The sequence below is a fragment of the Perca fluviatilis genome, chromosome 22 (genome assembly GCF_010015445.1).
Source record: "Perca fluviatilis chromosome 22, GENO_Pfluv_1.0, whole genome shotgun sequence".
Classification (NCBI taxonomy): Eukaryota; Metazoa; Chordata; class Actinopteri; order Perciformes; family Percidae; genus Perca; species Perca fluviatilis.
This window is the reverse complement of record NC_053133.1, coordinates 10495285-10515695: the sequence shown is the minus strand read 5'-3', so window position 1 is coordinate 10515695 and position 20411 is coordinate 10495285. Positions and strand designations below refer to the sequence as shown.

The following is a 20411-nucleotide window of genomic DNA, read 5'->3' as shown; positions in this document are numbered from 1 at the left end:
TTTTTTTAAGGCCCGCTTTACTCAAATTATGTCATATCCTTACTTCCTCTTCGATGTTTTGAATAAGCGACTGATAGATAAGCCTACACTAATGTTGGTGTTTCTCTGCTTTAGAAATAGGTTAGGATCGATGTCCGCATGCAGATATGTGTGACATCACAAAACGTGAAGCCAATCATGGTTCAATATGTAAACACTGTAAATGCATACACAAGTGCCCACAAGTGTTCCGCACAGAGTAAATATATTTTGGATGAAAGCAGTTGAAGCTTTGGTGGGGTGGCTACTTTGGAAATTGCTTTAAATATGTCCGACTGTGCTGTTTTAGGGTGCAAACCAGAACCAGGAGCTTCCATTCACTATCTGCCAAGGGATCCTTTGCTGAAGCAGATATGGATGGACTTTATTTATAGACAACGCTTCAGACCTTCAAATACAGTGAGAATCCGTATATGCGGTGCACATTTTAGTAACGACTGTTTCGTGAATCTCTTTCAAAGGTCCATGGGTTTTGCCAAAAAGTTGGTTCTGAAGGCTGACGCAGTGCCCTCCATTTATCCTGGCAGCCCAACGGGGCGTAAGCATGTGAGTATTCCTTTTTACTGACCGAAGTTTCCAAAGATTTCTCCGTGCAGTTCACCGCCTGGTGTGGGTGGGTGGGCTTTTCAAAGTGTTAGCTAACACTGCCTGGTGAAGTCAACTTAAAGGCTACACGTGTATTTACCTCCGGTGCATATAGCACAGCGATATAAAGCAAGCGAACGTTCGTCTCCTGTGTTTAAATGAGGATACTTTGGTTGGGATTTTTTTCGTCTGTTAAGTTATTGTTTTTAAGTGACCTGTGCAGCTAGGGGGCTGCGGCTGTATGCTTGGAACATGCTTTGAACTCATAGACTGTAACAGTCGATGTTTGAACTGCAACCCTGCAAGAGGAGCGTAGGACGTAACTCTTACGCAAGGCCGGTTGTGACGTATTACGTATTGATGAACAGCATATACATATTTTTGTTGTACAGTTAATTGTATAATTAGGAAAATTCCACATTCACAAAAGAAATGGACGGACTCCAAGCTAAACGTTGGACTTTTTTTTTAATCAAGAACCCCATTAATATGGCACACACCTAAAAACAAGAAGGCAATTAAGACCAATTTTGTTATATATATGTATATATATATATATATATATATATATATATTTAAATAATATAATTCTTTTATTATGCACCTCTGGTATGGACAGTTTTTGTGTTAATGTACTTAATGTGTTCTTTAAATAAAGATAATAAAATATGATAAAAAAATATATATATCCTACACCAATATTGAAATGGCGTGTCTATTTTCCTTAACTTTTTTAGTCTTTTAATGTACCTATTTGGTATGTATGCCCTGTTTCTTATTTGTGTTATTGTTTACTGTCTGTATGTTGACTTTGCCAAATAAAGTTGCTAAAAAACAACATGGCATATTAAACCCTGAACACAAAAGTTGACTCACCTATTCTTATCGGTCTAATAATTCCTTAAGATCTGGCTGTTTACACACTAAGTACTCACTTTGTAAATGCCATGACACTTCTATGTTAATAATTTGTAAACAATTACCAGCAAAAAGTTTCTATGAAGGCTGCACGGTATTGCTTTCAAAATCATACATACTGTGTCTGTGCAGCCTGTTATACCAAAACAAAGCTGAAGGTGGGTAAATAGGTGAACACAGGCTTGGTTTGAAAGATTAACGTGAGGCGGTCTCATAGGTCAAAAGTGTTAGAATATCATCTTGGTAATATCTTTATTCATTCATGCTGTATGTATTACTTGTAATTACTGTGTTTCCTGTAAACGTCATGCAAAATAGAATTTTTTGTTTTTGTCTTTTATAAAGGAGGCAGCTGCATTCTGTTTAAAAAGAGCAGATGTGGCCTGTCAGTGTAACTCAGTGGTCGTGCATGAAGTTGGCGTCCAGTGTAGTCTTCCTGCGATCAGGACGAGGACTTTGGGGACCCAGCTGTCACAGCGCACATTGACATACAGGAGAAGCCTGGGTGTGTGTCTCTCAAATGACTGATGATTGCTCTCTGTGTAAAAAATGCTTACCCTTACCTATGTATCACATTACTCTATATTGTATGCAATCTGTTATTGTGTGTGTGCATCACAGGTGTCCAGACAAAGCTGCCCACAACAGGTGCTGCTGTTGGTACAGAAGAGACGAGACCAGCAGAGCAATCCGTCGTAGGGCTAATTTCAAGCTCTCAGAAACCCCCTCCGTCACCCCTGACTGATTGGTCACAGCCTGAAGTCGAAGATGATGATCAACGTGTGACAGTGGTAACTCATCTTTCGTTACAAGTCTCTCTCTCTCATGGAGGAATCAAGTAATGTTGTGGTCATTTGAATGAACGACGGAGTCTTTTTTTTTTTTTATAGATGAAAACCCAGCAGTAGACAAAATCCTGCAGTGTCTGCATACTTTATTCTATCTCGCTTAACAAGAGCATGCTGCAAAAATGAAAACCGTTCATTTAGTGCTTCCATCTATTTCTGCAGCATAACAGTGACATCGCCGCTTTTAATTAAATTAAAATTAAATGTTATCTCATAATGAGAAAACATCTGTTGCTATTGTAAAAAAAGAAAAGGTTTTGTCAATTTAACTTATTCTCTCATTTTAACTAGATGCTTTGTCGTGATTACAGGATACCTCTCTTGTTGTACAAACAAAAAGGATAGGTATTACACTGGCACAATCATGCAGTATCAACTGAATGGTTTCATTATTACCCATCCTACATACAAGATATCCATAAGCAAACCTTTGCACAGTAGAGAGAGTGGCCAACATTTTTCAAAATGAGGGGACACCTTTGTTACTTGCAGTGCAGAAGTTACTTAATTTTCATTTTGTCCTGCAAAAGACATTTTAATTCAGCGCAACACAGTTATTTTGATCATTCTTATATTTGTGCATTGAACACTTTGCTGATCTTTATTCGATTTCAAACCTAACATACGCTATAATTCAACGGAGAAGTCCTTCATGTTTTAATAACGTAAAGCTGATATATTAGTCCAATTTGGAATTAAACTCAAAGGTTTTCAAAATAAGGGGACACCTTTGTTACTTGCAAAGCAAAAGTTACTTAATTCCCATTTTATAGTTCAAATTATTGAAACGTGAATAGTGAGAGCTGCAGAAACTTAGATTATGCGGGAGGCTTGATGATGCAAGACCTGGGGCCACCATATTTGCACGCCTAAATCATCTGTTTATAGACAACAAGAAAAATACACTGCGCTGAAGGTGAAACACAGAGTCACCAGCTCCTTATCTGGAAGTTTACAATATGTCTAATCATCTTTTTGAATAAAAACACAGTACAAAACGATCATCAGTAATGGTAAATCGACAGTATGGCACACCATTTATTTCCAGTATTCACACCTCCTCTCACATGCTCCTTAATACAGCCAGATAAAAACATAACTGTTGCATGGGGTGTATTAGGACACTAATCACACTGCAAATGTTAATTCCAAAGGCCTATTGCTGTTTTCTAAAGGTTCTAATTCAGGAAATATGAGATATTAAGGTCTCTACAGTGCTGATACAATGAGTCTTTAAGTTAAAAAAACAACATTTTAATCAAAATTAGGCTTTCTAATAAACAATACCTTATACAGATATGACTATGTACATCTTAAAATCTATTTGGGTGCAAGTGTTACAGACTGTGCATAATATGTCCTACAGAACATGTTCACTCAGTAGTTTTGCATAGTGCTCTGGGTAATTTCTTTTAAGGTAAACATTCATTTTTCCCTCAACTCGCTGATCTCCAGTTAGACCTGTGAAGAAGTAGAACAAATATTTATAGAATGGCATATGATATCTACTTGATGAATATAGTTAATGATACTAAACGTGTTATATTTATATGAAGGGCCGGGCAGTTTGACAGGTTTGAGCTTACCCAGCATTCCAGCCGTTCTTTCGATCTTCTCTAAGGCAGACTGCACATCTCCTCCCTCTGGAACTAGGACCTCTATCTCTCCCACACTGTAGCCAAAGTCAGCTTGGTCAAGATCTATCTGCACCCCCTCCTCCTCTAAAGTGAATGACCTCCGCACTGTTGTAAACTCTGCAAAGCACACCAGATTCATTTTGCTCAGCCAGGACTCATCCTCCTGTGAGCGGCTTGTCTCTGTCTCTCTGTCATTACAAACATCTTTTAGAACCTCTTTCACTCTCAGTTGAATTTCAGGTAGATTGGTTATCTCCTTGTAGCGGGAACACAATGCTGCCGCTTTAGATTGTTCTCCAGACATCTCTTCTGTCCCGTTGACTGCGGTTGGGCACTTTAGCTCCCAGCATTCTTTACGTTTACGCAGCCACAAGTCTCTCAAAGTCAGCTCAAACTTGGGGGTGTCAAAGTACTGGTCACAAAACTGACGCTGGCCGAGACACACTGCTGGGTAAAAGAAGTGGGATGAAGAGAGATAGAGGACTTTTAAAAATTGATAAATAAATATAAAAAAATACTAACGAGACTGATGCAGACAATTGAACTTCATCATTATCAAGAGACACATGGCCAGTGTTACTTCAGTTACAGAGCAAACCACAGCAATTAGTCTTGTTAAATGAAGTCCTTCAGTGACCCTTTAGAAGTTGATGTGGATCACAGCATTCAGTTAAATGCCTCAGTTCTAAATTTACCCATGCGTAAATGTGTTAGACAAATTAAAGACGTACCCCCGATCTTCTCCAGAGTTTTCAGAGTGTCGGCATTGCACACAAATTTTCTTTCCACTTCCACACTCATCTGAAATGACATAGTAAGAGCAACACCAACAATACTGTATGATTACAAATCCAGCTAAAGACGGCAAGCTTTAAGACTGATATTCATCTTTTTAGTAAGTAACCTAATAGGCAGGTGTTGGTTTTGATATAAGAATGTGTTTTTTCATTGAGTAAGAAGGCATTGGTCATATATTACACTTTACAAAACACAGTAACAGGGATCCCTTATTGTAACGCCTAGTCAAGATGTCAACGTAAAGTCAAATGTTAAAAGCTCTTTTATACTTTTTATGTATTTTGGAAAAGTACATTAATTAAGTTCTATGCAGTAAGTACAGTACAGTTTTGAGGTACTGTACTTGAGTTCATCCATTTATATACTTTTTTAGTTAACGACTACGGTTGAGAGGGGATATTGTACTTTCTACTCCACTTGATTTATTAAACAGTTTTAGTTACAAGTTGATCTGCAGATTACAATTGTACATACAAAATAAAAAAGAATTATGCATTATTATGAATAAAACTACCATCAATTATATAAATTAAAATTAGATGCACTCCAACCTGCTACATTAAAATGCATCTTACACAGTAATGCACCAGTAATAATAATAATAATGAATATAACAATTGCATACATAGTAATTATATAACAATAATAATAATAATAATAATAATAATAATAATAATATAAACTCCTTCTGTACCTCTGTACTTTTACTACTAATACTATAGTACTTTACGAGGAATAGAGTAGTTTTACATTGTTTTATTATTACTGAAGTAAAAGATCTGCTTACTTCTCCCACCACTGCATTTAACCATAATTTACTCAGGGTTGTCACATTTTTAGCTTGGTTTCTTTTGCAAATTTTATAGTCATTCTGTTTAGTAGCCTATTATTTTATTTCCAAGCCCCATTGTAAACTCTCTGTAAATGCTCAAAACTGTTAACTGTTATTGTTGACCCAACAACTATAGAGTAATAGCAGTACAGCAGTAGCTATTGTAGCCGCACCATGTGTCATTACTAATCAGTAACGAAAGATTCAGACCAAGCAACTGCTGCTGACTCATAGCACGCGAACTACAAGTCAAAATCACCTAACTGAACCACAGAGTTGTAAAAGTCACCACAAGTCAAGTCCTTATATCCAAATAATTCGGCTTCAAAACATGAGCGACACATCAATCCGAGCAGCCCTGGAGCAAGCCCTACCATGGTCGTGGATGTCCGGCCCCTAACCTAACACGTCAGCGAATTTTATTTTGCACAGGCGCAATTAAAGACACCTATCAGTGTATTCAGGGACATCACTTCCTGTCCCAGTAACGCAGGGGCATAATACATCCATGGCATACAGATGGTGCAGTTTTAATCCCCTCTGCTTCATAAATATTTATTCCACATACTCGACTATTGGTGTGCGCCACACCTATCATTTGATTGAAAGCGTGTCATACTTCGCGCGCACGGTGCTGAGTAGAGCCTTTGCGGTCATGTCTCAATTATTCAGCCTTAATTAACTCGTCACACTCTTTGTGACAATCCAAGTTGGCAGAATGGGGACTCGTTTTTTATTCACCTTTTAATGCAAAAACGCGGAAGGGATTCACATTAAAGGGGTTTCCATGTAATCTAGGTATCGGCGTAGCCTACTTGTTTAGGAAATTATATACCGTGCATTTTTCTTTTATTATGTTCAATGTTCAATAAGGAATCGACGTTTCAACATACATTAATAATCTCTAATATCTGCGGGGTTACATAAGGGATTTGATAGCCGTGTCTGCCCCTTCTGAATGTCAGCAATCAGCCTTGGGGGGAGCTGTGGTCTGTTTACTAGAGGGAAGAGGGGAAGGAGAGAGGGATAGGGCGAATGAAGGGAGGGGGAGAGAGAGAGAGAGAGAGAGAGAGAGAGAGAGAGAGAGAGAGAGAGAGAGAGAGAGAGAGAGAGAACTATAGAGAGAGAGAGAGAGGGGGCAGGCAAGAAAACTTTTCACTTCTGAGGAGCCACAGAGGAAGCGTGTGTGTGTGCGTGCGTGCTGGAGCGGCGACCATGCAGGTAAAAACGCATTAGCTAATTGCTCTGAACTTAATTAAACGTCATTCGCGATCGGTTAATTGTGCTGATTTGTGCGGGGATAGTGGCCTGCGACTGATAGAGGATCGAGCAAACGACGGATTGTGCCCTATACTAATCCGATCCCTTATAGAAATCCAACATTAAATCCCAAACTTTTTCTGCCTCTCGTCTCTCTTTCGCCTGCTCTCCCTACACCACCCCCATCGTCGAGGCGACAGCGGCGCACGTACTCCGCTTCAAGTAGCTTTTTAGCGTTTAATTTTTTCGCCAATTACGGCTTGAAGCTGTTAAAATGGTAGTTTAAATGGCCATGTGTTGGACCGTAAGTATTAAAGGTATGGATTTGAACGGTAGGACGCGTCAAAAGGGGGTCTGCTGGGCGGCGAGGGAGGAGGGGGTGCGAGTGTTTTCTAACACATCTGTAAACGGAGCCCACGTTCATTAATTAAATGGCTTTAGTCCGGCTAGGCCTCAATTTGCCCTGTTGAGCAGCAGGCGGCGGGCGGTGCAACACTACATGCCCGATTGGCAGCCCACAATCAGAGGGGTAAGGAAATAACTCGAGGCCGTGGTTTGTGATCTAATGCCTAGTGAGAGTATTTTCTACCCTTGGTGAACTCGGTCGGTGTAAGCTGCAGTTCCCACCTGGACCAGGCAGAGTTTGTAGGGAGTGGAGAGACTAGCCAGTTGGAGACAGTTTGAGGAGCGGTTAATTATCTCTGCCTGCTAACAGGCTAGCTAGCAAAGTGACACGACTGTTATTAGCTCAACCCCCTTTTGTTGATTAATTTAATGACCGTCCAGCCTTAACCGAGAGCCAGCAACGAGATTATGCATACGCATGCCCTGTCTTTTGCAGTTTCGGAGAAGTGTCTGGCTATCACTGCGGGGTTATTTTCAGTAAACTAAACAGCTAACGAGCATTTCCAGAAACACGACTGTAATGCGACGTTACAGGGGGGGGGCTTCTCAACCTAGCTTGCTAGCTAATTGATTCGTCTCTGGTCGGCATAGCTAATTAGACTTCTCATTAATTAGCCAACTATGAGCAGCGAGACGTCAATCTGCTTATAGCTTGGCTTTTAATTATGAAACGCGGGACGAGGAGCTTTTAAACATGATATAGTCTGCAGATATAGACTTGTCGAAATATCTGGTCATATAAGCCTGCTAGCTTGCTAATTGGCTTGACGAGGAAGTCCGGATTGTAGCTGTGTTGGTATTTCTCCTCATGGGCATGGATTGCAGTCTTGGTTGCATCTTGGATCATGAATGCTTGCAGAAAAATACATCAAAGCTGTGTGGTAAACATCCAGACTAGTAATCTATTCTGGCTTCCTTAAAACTGCGTGGGAGTAACAGTTATTTGGTCATGCACGTCGAGTGTATATGCAGTATGACTTCAGATCATATTTAATGTATTGGCCACTTTTACTTGTATTGGTCAAAATTGGGGGGATAAGTGGTTCCAGAGCCTGTATAATCATTGTAAATTGTCAAGAAGTGCATGCTATGATTTTGATTGATGAGCTTGAATATTATGCATTTATAATATTGCATGTGCACATGTTATATCTGAACAGTTTGTTGAAAGTTTGATTGCAAAGAAGTATGAAACTATGTATTTTTTTGCTTGAGTTTACAACAGAGCAATGTACAACTTACTGAAAAAATGGATGGATAGATTCTCCTTTAAATCTCAAGGGTGTAATGTAAACAATGGCATTATTGCAGACAAAATGTTGGGAAGGTCCCTACCAAACATGGTGAATTTTAAATGGAACTTCAGAGACCTGTGAATGATCTAGGATTAGTTTTACTACTAAAAAAGACACGCATGCCTTTTGAAGGGTATGGTCACTGGCTTCTGATTGTGGGTTCAAGTAGTTAAACACAGAAATGCATGATAAGTGCTGGTCACCAGGCTAAGTTGTGCAACCAACAAGTAAAGGTGTACTTTTATCTTGGTGGGTGCAGCGCCTCTCTTGATCTGGTGAAATGACTTCCTTACATCACATTTTCCTTTTCTTTCTCTTTTTCTATTCTGCATTTGTGTGAAATAACCGCTCCAGAAAGAGTAGGATTATCTAAAATCTATTTTTTGTTTGTTAGGAGGAGTCTGGAGAGACAGTGAGCACTGAAAGCAATGGAGTGGCAGAGTGGCTGTGCCCCCTATGCCAAAAAGGGCAAACAGACAGATCTTCCCTGTCTCTACATCTCACTGAGCAACACAGCGTGCTTCCATCTTGTGTCGACAAACTGCTGGACATTGTAAGTATGGCTGCGCCGTATGGCCAGGCTACACTCCCTGAAGGGTAGAAGTTGATTCCTTTTGGGTAGTACATCAATTATGTGCGTAATGTTTAATGAGTCCACTGATATACAGTGGTTGGACAAAATATCAAACACCTTGCAATGCTGTAGCTCTGCAGTAAATGCAAAGTATGTGATTTGGCAAGTATAAGTGCATTAGCATAGACAAACAGTAATCATAACTTCCAACATTTAAAATGACTCATGAAAACACAAGAGCTTCAGTATTCATTGCTGAGTTACTGTATTATAATTTGTTTCTGTTCCTTAGTCCGCTCTATGTCGTATATATGTTATATGAGAAAAGGTCCCTTATGGATAACTTTATAAATCCCCCGTATGTGTCAAGTTGCACCATTACAAAAAAAGACAAGTAGACAGGTTACATGTATGCATTGGGAAGTTTAATTAAACAGAAATGTTTATCCTTTGACCTTCCCATATGTAATTACTGGGTAATAGCATATGTTATTACTAGTTTAGAACATGTTATGTATGTTACATAGGTAAGCGCTTATCAGAATTCATATCTTAGTATTTAAAAATAAAATAAACTGATTTCTATAAACAAATGGTCCGGTACATTGTCATATTCAATATCTCCAAATGAATACAGCGTGGAGACTTAATGGTTTTTGTTTAGAAGCAGAATGATGCGCCGTTTCAAGAAGGTCTTCCATGCGATCGTAGGCCTTCCAGAAGCTTTTAATCCAGCCTGGAACCTCAGTGTCTTGGTGCAATAAATTCATAGTTATGAATCCATAGATAAAGTTATGAATCCATAGATAAAGTTATGTGCGGTTCGATGTCTCTGCATCACTTTAATCTAGCATTGTTGTCATTGTTTAGCATGAAAGCTAACATCTGGTCCTTACATTAGTAATTAGTGGCGTGAATTGTGACTAAGGGTGTTGTTTTTCGGTTCACGACTTGTTGGTGCAGATTGACATTTGGCGGTCAGCACTTTAGTATAAGTGTTCATTATTTTGATAGTTTAAATATTTAATAGTTTGGACTAACAAGTCCCCAAATATGTCAGTGTGAAGATATTTGCGGAGTAGAATCAAATTAGAAAAAAAACAAGCACCTCAATGAACATATTATTTGTAATGGGTCTATGACAGTTTAGTGTGTTAAGAAATAGAAGGATTTTTATTGGTGGATGAATTGATCAGACTGCTTAATTTATGCCTTTAGGGTAATTTTGTAAATTAAAGGCTAGCAAAGCTTGCTATGTGTAATACAACCACACATCAATGAGTCACGCCCAAATGTTGTGCAGCTCAAAAGCTACATCGCATTCAGCTCATCTGAAAGGAGCTGTTGCAGAGCTAAGTTTGCTATGGGAATTAGCTGACACTCTCCTTTCTTTTTCTTTTAACAGGCTGTTCTAAAACAGTGTGCCAGTGGAGGAGAAAAGGACAAAAGTTCTCTAAAATCTTTAGGTGAGTGTGAAAAAAATACTCTAAAATATTATTTAAATCGTGAGAAGAAAATCACAAAATGTAGAACTGTAATAACACACATGCATGCTTTTCTTCATGTTCCTATAATAACACTGGAGAAGTTGCACTGAAATTGAATTGTGCCTAATTAAAAGCTACTAGTACAGTGCCCGTTGAAAATGTGCCTGTTTGGAACGGGCCTGTGGTATTGCTGCTTGTAGAATTCTTCAAAACCAAATTGTACCCCAAAATAACTTACAGAAGGAACGTGGGGGGTATTTTGGCGACTGTAATGTTATTAGTGTTGTAAGTTAGCAGTAGACTTAATTAACCCGACCCCGGTCTGGTGAACTGCTGTGTCTGCCAGGTTCAGCTCTGAGACTTTCTTGCATTTCACAGCGCTGTGACGTGCAGGTTACCTTCCCACCAACCACGCCCCCAAACATGGACATACATGCATACAGATACGTCTCGCTTTATTATATAGATACAAGGGACATACAAAGAGGCATTTACAGTGGAAAATTGCCCCTGATGTGGGTTGTCTGCAGGAGGGTAAAAGGTTGATATGGGCTGATAAACACATTACATTCAGTATGCAAATCTGCACCTCTGTTATCAGTTAGACCTCCATTTACGAGAACATAAAAGTTCATCTGTGTTTTTATTTTATCAGGTGCTGAATCTTCACAACTGAAGCACGCTGAAGACGTCCGTTCAGATCCCTGCCAATCTAGTGAGAGTTCAGACGCTACCCAGACGCTTGGAGAGAAAGAGATGGAGAAAGCGAGAATAATGGAACAGGAGGGAGGTAAAGCTGAGCCAGAGCCAGAAGAGGAGGGAATTCAACTTACAGGAGCAACTGAAAACACAGAAATCCCAGACGCCAGTGAAAAGTCACTTGGTAAAAATGGTGTGCCAGCTGACAATAACACCCAGTCATTCAAATGCAATGCCTGCCTGGAAACTTTTCCCGGCAAAACTGCCTTGAAAGTTCATTACAACTCTGCATCCCACATTCAGAGGATGACATCAGGCTCTGCAAAACAAGGTGGGGACATTGATCCCCCCTCAGTTCCTGTCCTGTCTCGGCCATATATATCAAACAAGCCCTACCAGTGTGCTACATGTCGAGTCTCTTACAATCATGCCATCACCCTTGAGAGCCATATGAAATCTGTCTTGCACCAGACCCGCAGCAGAAATGCTGGAATTGTCGCACATGCTGCAAACAGCGCAGTTGATGCTGCTAGTTTGGGAGGTACCACCACCAGTGCTCTAAACACTGTTGTGACCACATCTGGAAGTGGAACCAGTCAGTTAGCTACCACCACCAACTGTGCTGCTCCTGGGACTGTGATGGTGACTACTTCAAAAGACGGAGAGCAGATTCAAACTTCACAAGTGGCTCCCTCCCTCCTCACCTCCCCCGTGGCCTCAGCTCAGGCGGTCTCAGCCTTTCTCACCCTCCTCACATCTAGTCCCAGCACCCTCTCGCACTCCCTCCTCCCCTCCCTGTTCGCGGCTAGTGCTGCTCCTGGTGCCGCCGTGCCTCAGCTCGTGCCTCAGCCTCAAATGGTCATGCCCTTGATCTTGAATGGGCTCCAAGCCCAAACCCAGCAGCACCAAGAGAACCAGCAAGGCCAGCTCCTAACCCAGTGTGTGCCATTCGTAGGTCTCAGCACAGCCCAGCAAGCCCTCCTAACCCAAAGACTTAACAGCTTACAGAACCAGTGGCCCTCTGCAGGAGTTCCCACAAACATACAGCCTTGCCTGGAAGAGCAAAAACAGACTATAAAGTGTGAGAGAGAACAGGAAAGGCAGGGCAGTGATGAGACAGTTGAAGAGAAGTTCTTGGATCAGATTAAGGATAGGAATAACTGGACTACAGAGAACATTAAAACGGATAAACTTGAGGGGGACAGTAAAGATTCTGCACAGTGTCCTAACATAGAAGGCAAAGTGAAGGTTGAGAATAATGAAGACAATGGGAAGGCACTTGGATATAGCACAACAGATGGAGACAGCTTGACTAATCAGTTGGACCTGGAAGGTGATAAAGCAGCTCGCCTCTGTCTCTCCCCAGCGGGCACAGACAAGAGCCTCCGCAATAAGAATCTCTCGCCTTCTGCATCTGTGCCCAGCAACTCAAGCCTCAGTCCTTTAAATTTAAACCTAACACTTAGCCCCGATTCTACTCCTCAAAAATCACAATCAGGCACTAGCCCTTGTGGCTCTCTTGGCACTCCAAAATCCAGTCCGAGCACAAATGCCTTAACTAACAACCAAACTCGACCCCATTGTAATGCAATGGGATCCATTTATCCAGACCTTCCAGTGCTGTCCGAGTTCCAGTCGGAGGTTCTCTGGGCGTTCTTTGAGTCACGAAGTGAGGCTGATGCTGCAAGTCCTCCCCATGAGGACTGTGAGGCGCTGGGCAGAGAGGTTGGACTTTCTGAGGAAGAGGTACGCAGGTGGTTGAGCCAAGCTCGACATGCGAAACAGAGGCAGAGGGCGACAGAGTTGGAACACCTGCGACGCTTGGCAGGATTTACAAGGCATGCCCAAAGTTCTGACTATGACTATGATGACGAGGAAAGCTCACTGATTATAGCAGAAGGTGACGACGATGTTGAAGCGTCAGGTAGTCAGGCAATAGATTTGTCTAGTACAAGAGGGAAACGCAGACAGAAAGATTTGGGAAGGGAGGGTCAGGGAGATTCCTGTCTCACTTCTGACTCAGAAAATGAGGTATACACCTCTGTCATTGTGTCCGATGAGGAAAGTCAGAATGGGTCTTTGAGGGAGGGTCCCGAGAGCCCTGCTAAAGATGAAGCACAGTGGGAAGTTCATGGTGATAAGGGGTCAGTTGGAGGAAAGGTCTTGCGCTCCACAACTGTGTTTCTATCTGATGCAGAGGATGAGTATGAAGACGAGGAGGGCGGAGGGGCTCAGAGGGCCAAGAGGAAAAAGCGAAAAGGGGAGTTTGAGCGTGATGAGGTGGAGGTGAAGAAGGAGAGGCAGGACCCAGATGTGGATCTTGAGTTGGACGCCCAAGGGGACCCTCCGAGTTCACAGTCCCACGCTGAGATTCCAACCAGTGCTCTGCACTCACTTCCCCTGTCCCTTGCTCCTTTTTCTACTCAGTTCCTTAGCCCCTATGTCCTCTCTCTTACTCCTTCAGTGGTTGATGGGAGCAAAGTACCCATCTTTCCTAACCCGCCAACCATCACGCGCTTCTCCAGCTCTCTTCTCTCGCAGTCTCTCTCCTCCCACAGCCAAACTTCCCACTACCTGTCCAATGGCGGTGACTGTGAGTCCGCTCTGGATCTCAGCATGGGGAAAAACAACTCCAAATCTGCTTCTTCCTCATCATCTCTGGCTGATAAAATTGCAGCACAGAAGGGACAGTTGCTGGATGGGCTTGGCTTGAGGCCCACATCCAAAGGTCTGGTAGTAGTCCAGGTGAAGCCTGAACCCGTTACTTCCATGTCTTCTTCCAACAGCAGTATGAGTCTGGTGAACTGCAACAACATGACAAAGTCTAGTATTTACATGAGGGCAGCAGAGAAAATGAATGCCACACTATTGGAAAGGGAGAGAGTGAAGGAAAGGGAGCAGGAGCAGCAGCAGAGGAAGTCCAAAGGAAAAAGGTATCGGGATATGAGGCGTTCAAGGACCATCATTCAAGCTGAACAACTTGACATTCTGTATGGCTGCTATTTCAAAGACCCAAATCCTGGGAAACATGAGTTTGAACAGATTTCAGAGTGGGTGCACCTTCCAAAGAAGGTTGTTCAGATTTGGTTCCAGAACATGAGGGCGAGGGAACGAAAGGGCGAGGTCCGATTCATCAGTGATGGGACCCTGGCAGCAGTTGGAAAACCTCTCATCAAATTTACCTGGCCTCTTTCCAAACCCATTTTCTCCAACAAGCCTGCTCCAAATAATACCGGGTGCATCACAACTGCTCCAATTGTGCGCACCCTCATTAAGACAGAGCGAGAGCCTGTAAAGGAGCTGGGCAAACCGGCCGTGGTGAAAAAAATAGCCCCAGTTCCTATCAAGCCCAAGGAGGTTATTTCCTCTACCACTGTCTCTCCTGTGAGCAGCAGTGCTACTGCAGTGCCAAAGACCAAGCTTGAAACCACCAGCAACGTCACTATGGTCAAAGTTGCACCCAAAGTCAACACGCCTGTTCTTTTAGCACCACCCAAGGATCCAATCCCTATCGCCCCACGACCGGCCCACAAACGAAAGCTGGAAGAGGAAAGCGAGGAAGAAAAGACTGACGAGGAGAAAGACAGTGAAAATGAGATGGGTCCTGGACCAGGGGTCACTAACCGCATGGTGCCCAAGCTGCCCACCACTCCTATCCACAACAGGCCTCCTGCCACAACAGTGGTGCCACAAAAACAGAATGGGCTCAACTACTGGACCCCCAAGGTCCCCATTAAGATCAACACTCTATCAAGAGAACAATTGGCTCTTCCAACACACACGTCTCCCCGTACCATCCCCCCTCCTCCCACCCCCAGCATTGCACCAGTTAGCCCGAATACCCCCAGCTCTGCCAAAGTGGCCAGCCCCTCCACCCCGGTTGTAGCTAAATCAAGCCCGACAGAAAGCAGCTTTCTGCCCCACTCGTCCAGCCGTAGGCCACGCACACACCTGTCCTGCCTACAGCTTTCCATTCTGCAGTCCTGTTACGAGACCTGTGCCCACCCTAACGCCATGGAGTGCGAGGCAATCGGCACCGAGCTCAACCTGCCACTCAAGGTGGTGCAGATCTGGTTCCAAAACACCAGAGCCAAGGAGAAGCGCTGGAGGCTGCAGCAAGAGAAAATGGTAAGAAATCTTTGGTATGAAAATCATATTATTGTTCATACAGTAAGAAAGACTAATGCAATTCACAGCAAGGTAGGTCACCGAGAAGAGAAAACCTTTCTTTTTTTGGAATCCCATTGCTTCTTTGCACATTTTATTCTAGGGCTGGGCAATAATTCAATATCGTAAATTGACTTTGAGTGGAATCATATTGTGGTAAGGGTTTGATACTGAACTCTGTACTTTTTAGAGTACTGACCACATTACTTTGGTACTGCTGAGTAACTGTTTGCATTAAGTCATTTGGAGCCAAATTTCTGAGCGCGTAATTGCTGGCTTCTCTGTCCTCTCCTCTGCATGTTTGACAGAGAGCGGGGCTCATGCTCAGAGCTGCAGTGTAGACAGATCGAAACTACGTCTAAGTACACACTTGAAAAACAGCACAATTCTGCAGCACAAGTTTTTCTGTAAATTAAAATTACAGAACTATACAGCAACAATGAAACATTATCACAAACAAAACATTTCTTTATAAAAGGCAAAGCCAACCTGTGTATGTAAAACCTGTATACATTTTACGCTCATACTTTTTTAAAAGCCTAAACTTTTCTTTGCATACGAACTTTGACATTAGTGCTTACATTTTTAAAGAATGACAAACTTGTTTTTGTGTCTATCTGGACACATTTAACTTGTTTTATATAAACCTGGAACATTTCAGAATTTCTCTTTACATTTAAATCTGGAAACATCTCAATGTTTATCAGCTTCCTTTAAATAAACCTGGGGGCATTTTAGTGCTATGCAGCAACTTGCATAATAAGCCTAAGCACAATTTGTTAACTTTATTAGGTTTCCTTTATTCATGTGTTGAGCGCCACGTCAAGGAGCCATGAAGTAGCGACGCTGGGAACAGGGAAATCTATTTAGAGCGCCTTATTTTATTAATTTAAAATATATTTGGTGGCAGTGTGTCGATTTTTGTATCGCACAAAGGACAACGATATAGAGCCTGATTTAATAGGTTGTAGGGGCAGGTTTGGGAGGGGAGAAGGAGGTAGGAAAGGGATTTATTTTGTCTAGTGTATAAAATTTCTAAATAAATAAAATGGTGAAATTGAGAAGTTTGGACATGTTTTTTTTCCCACTGAAATAAATGTTTTTATTACACAGAGTAAAGTTCCAAAAAAAAGGTACCCAACCCTAATTATGGTGCACTTATTGTTTAAAGTTTTACCAAATTTAATGAAATTATTTCAAGCAAACTGTAATTAAAATAACTTGAGTTTTTGTTCTACACATGCATAGCAGTGGAGCACAGCTCATTATTGAATGCAATTTGCCATATTGTAAAACAAAAAATCTCTGTCTGAAAAATATTCTTAATATTGTGACAGAATCTGCAATATTAAGTCATTCTTTTTCCTCTGGAAGCTATGTGTGTCTGAGCCCGGAACACACTGCGGTGGACATTCACCATTTTTACAATAGTTTGTGGCATTACTCCAACAATAGTATGTGCAGATTTTTTTTTTTTTTACTAGTATTGCTTAGTTTTGAGTATTCAAACTATTGCTCATGAACACAGGTTTTATAAAAACAAATAAAATCAAAACAAAATATTGCTGTCCAAAATAAATGTGCATATAGCAATTGTGTAGAGGGCTTGAATATTAGTCAGATGGTTCAGTCAAACCTGTAACAAAATTTGAACTTTAAATGATATGACATTAAACTTATTCCCTCTCTGGTCCTGTCTATCACCCCCAACTTCCCATTCCCAGTCTCCACTGTCAGGTGGAAAGTTGGACATGAGTTCAGGAAGCTACCTGCAGTACAACGCTCTCAAAGCCAATCGTCCCATCCTGCCCAAACCTGTTCAGCTGACCGTTACTGAGCCTCCAGCTTCCCCAATGGCCGGCCAGCCAGTGCCAAAGGAGACCCTGACGGGCCGCTGTGATGCCTGCAACATCTCCTTTGAATCCCGGGCTGCAGCGAGGGCCCACGTCTTCTCCCCGCGTCACCTGGCAACACTGAGAACCACTAACTTTGGCCAGCCGACGACGCTCGTCAACAAGAACGGAACGGGTAACGGTGGACCTGGCAGCGTTGTGCCGGGCTCACAGGTCCCTCACTCCACTCTGGTAACCAGTTCTGGGGAGATGGTTATCGAGTCGCCTCCACCGACGGCCACCAGCAACAGTTAAAGACTCAGATCAGGATTGGTCTGCACACTGACTATTCTTGGACCCATTTGGGCTCCTCAGATTTTAATATACAAATTTGAGCACTAATCCTCAAAAGCTAATATTCTTAAGTTTTTGAAGTTGGCTCCCCCCGCACCCGCTATTCCTCGCTCAACCTTCACTGACTCGAAATCCGTTAATCTATAGAGTTCACCTGGATTCCAATACAACAGCAGACTATTTCCATGCTGCTTAGCACTCACTCAGTTGCTATCTGATAAGTGGTGAACACATCTCAAGTCTCCCTCAATCCTCACACACTTTATCCAAACATTTTTGGTCCTAAGCCTGTGGTTATATATTACCTTCCTATAATTTGTTAAGGCACTCAACGTGCCTCGCTTGAACTGTGCTACCCTAAAGACTGATGCAAAAGTGTTTCCTCTTTGGAAGTGGCCATTTGTCGGTAGGCCCGGAAACATTTGGGGATTATAACATGAAATAATCACACAAATAACTCTGTTTTCTCCTGTGGAATTGTTTTTATCATGCCTACTTTCACTTCTAGGGCAAAAATTGCTTGGATATAATATGACTGGACTTAACCATTGGGAGAGAGAGAACTGGTATTGACGGTCACCTTTTTTATTTGCTACAAGAGTGTGATCTGAAGAGTGTTGTGTCCACTCATTTGGGATAACAAAGAGGTACTTTTAGAGAGAATAGGGCTGTTGAATTGTCCCCATTTACATGTTCATAGTTTTCACGACAATCCAAATAGACAGGGCAAAAAGAGAGACTGAGGAAAGTAGAATCTTGGCATACCGCACTTTGACACATTTTACATTGTTTGATATGTTTTTAAGCATTCTAATGCAAGTGTCTTTTTACGGAAAGATACATTAATGCATGTCGGATGCCTTAATATAAATCACAAATAAATTGATTTTTGCTAGTCTAATGAAACATGCTTTAAGTGTGAGCATAATGTTGTGCAAGAAGCAGACCTGGGTATGTAAATGAAGGCGAGCTCTGTTCCAAAATGCTTTTATATCCATCATTAGGGGAAACGTCTGAATGTCATATTCTGTACCTAGAACATAAAAAATCCTGCCTGTAAGGTTGTCAGCATTCTCTTGGCCAAGGACTATAATTACATAATTACCAACTATCTTGTTTTTACAACAAATTCCTTTTGATCCTGTGGATTTTACTTCCCCTCCAAATGGTGTATATCTCATTTTGAAATGCAGCTCTTCAAACCTTTTTGGGGGGAAATACATGTTTTAACCTACTGTGGGTGTATTAGAAGTATGACAGCCTTAAGAAGAAACCCCACCAGGTATATCAATTCAAGCCCTTGTATAATGTTAGTGAATTAATTCCATCCTCACCTGGCACGGAGGGTCAGACCCGATTTCGTAAATTTACGGTTTTCTTTGCCATGAATACTGTGCAGGAAAAAAACAGGACAGGCATTTTATTTACTTTTAATATTTATACAAATGCCAATAGAAGCAATTAAAAAAAACTGATGTAACAGATTTTTATTTAGGTCAAAAGCCAAGCCTCTAGAAATTTTTAAGAGAACAGGGCTTGAAATGGGCTGTTTCCCATACTTTTTCCTCCTTGTTTTGTTCAGTTTTGATACAAAGTTACTAATTCTGGTAATGTACGTGCTGTGAAATGAGCTCTCATATCTGGAAACTGACAAGGGAGAAAGTTGGGTATTATTTATCCTTAAGGGACTAATGGATACTCAAATCTTGAAAGCAAATTGGGAAACATTAAATGTGTTGACTGAGAGCTAATAAGATGGTGCTGTGTTGAAGGACACATAACATACTAAAGATGTTTTCCTTCAGTTTAAGTTGTATATTAATGTTACTATTGATAGTTTTAACAAAATGCAAAACTAAAACATCTTTTGTAAAGAAATATATTAAAAAAAGAACTGATATTCCAAAGTAATCCTCCCTTTGCTTTCTGTCATTCAAAAACCAAAAAGCAATCTTGAGGTCGACAGAGAGCAGGAGAGGTGTTCGTAAATGCAAACTGTAAAGGACATCCCACGGCACTTGCACTAGTCCACAATTTTTGCACAAGCTACAGACATTTCAAATGAACACAGCCATTAACACGACATTAAGAAGTCCCTTGGTGTGGGTTTTGAAACGAGGAGGGTAAAATGTCCTTTCATGAGTAATAATTTGTACTCCTGTTTGAAACTGTATCTTGTGTGTAAAGCAAGGACTGGAGTGCGTTAACTTCAAGACTGGGATTACACACCCACGCGCACACACACACACACGGTGTTGCACTGTCCAAACTAGGTTTTTATGGAGATCTGCTTTTTATTCTTTTATGTTTCATTGTCACTTTGATTATCACTATTGTTATAACTGTACTACTACTTATACGATTTATCATTACTACCCATTACTGTTTTTGATTATTATTGATCCATAATGATTTTAAATGCCACCTCTGCTCAAAAACAGTATGGTATTCCTATGAATATTGAACAATAATAGTGGCAGTGTTATGAATTGTTAGATTTTTGATTAAGCTTATTTTCCTCCTCACTTGTACCTGCCTTTTTGTGTTTGGTCTCCATTATGCTTTCTTTGATATACAGAAAAAGAAATAAAATCAGTTGAACAACAAAGCATATCTGTATGATTGCAGGGCATTTGTACTTTTTTTGTGCGTGACAAGGATTTAAATTCTTGATGTAAACA

At 41.3% G+C, this 20411-nt stretch overlaps 2 protein-coding genes across 17 annotated transcripts; one reads left to right on the top strand and one right to left on the bottom strand.

The window, feature by feature from the left end:
• Positions 1–489: 489 nt before the first annotated feature.
• Positions 490–20341, top strand: zfhx2 (zinc finger homeobox 2). Of its 4 annotated transcripts, XM_039789779.1 has the most exons (7): positions 490–585; positions 1888–2047; positions 2164–2333; positions 9012–9170; positions 10597–10657; positions 11334–15505; positions 17269–20341. In XM_039789779.1, the coding sequence occupies exons 1-7, from the start codon at positions 505–507 to the stop codon at positions 17689–17691; spliced, it is 5226 nt and encodes a 1741-aa protein (XP_039645713.1). In that variant the 5' UTR covers positions 490–504; the 3' UTR covers positions 17692–20341. The 4 variants fall into 4 exon arrangements, with proteins under 4 accessions (XP_039645713.1, XP_039645717.1, XP_039645715.1 ...); XM_039789783.1 differs by lacking the exons at positions 490–585; positions 1888–2047; positions 2164–2333 and adding an exon at positions 6755–6878; XM_039789781.1 differs by lacking the exons at positions 490–585; positions 1888–2047; positions 2164–2333 and adding an exon at positions 7286–7446.
• On the bottom strand, positions 3394–7563 carry thtpa (thiamine triphosphatase). Of its 13 annotated transcripts, none has more exons than XM_039789796.1 (4): positions 7545–7563; positions 4759–4828; positions 3977–4471; positions 3394–3851 (listed from the first exon to the last, which is right to left on the bottom strand). In XM_039789796.1, exons 2-4 carry the CDS (start codon positions 4826–4828, stop codon positions 3751–3753), a joined length of 666 nt encoding a protein of 221 aa, XP_039645730.1. In that variant the 5' UTR covers positions 7545–7563; the 3' UTR covers positions 3394–3750. The 13 variants fall into 13 exon arrangements, with proteins under 13 accessions (XP_039645730.1, XP_039645720.1, XP_039645725.1 ...); XM_039789786.1 differs by lacking the exon at positions 7545–7563 and adding an exon at positions 6032–6108 and having other exon boundaries at positions 3977–4474; XM_039789791.1 differs by lacking the exon at positions 7545–7563 and adding an exon at positions 6032–6108.
• Positions 20342–20411: the final 70 nt, after the last annotated feature.

Bases quoted from the DNA above. Each gene is read 5' to 3' on its own strand.
- thtpa (XM_039789784.1), bottom strand. From the start codon at position 4,840: ATGTCATTTCAGATGAGTGTGGAAGTGGAAAGAAAATTTGTGTGCAAT. The intron at 4,475-4,758 runs GTACGTCTTTAA...TCTTTTACCCAG, and splicing joins AACTCTGGAGAAGATCGGGG to CAGTGTGTCTCGGCCAGCGT. The intron at 3,852-3,976 runs GTAAGCTCAAAC...ACTTCTTCACAG, and splicing joins AAGAACGGCTGGAATGCTGG to GTCTAACTGGAGATCAGCGA.
- zfhx2 (XM_039789779.1), top strand. From the start codon at position 505: ATGGGTTTTGCCAAAAAGTTGGTTCTGAAGGCTGACGCAGTGCCCTCC. The intron at 586-1,887 runs GTGAGTATTCCT...TCTTTTATAAAG, and splicing joins GCCCAACGGGGCGTAAGCAT to GAGGCAGCTGCATTCTGTTT. The intron at 2,334-9,011 runs GTAACTCATCTT...TTTGTTTGTTAG, and splicing joins ATGATCAACGTGTGACAGTG to GAGGAGTCTGGAGAGACAGT.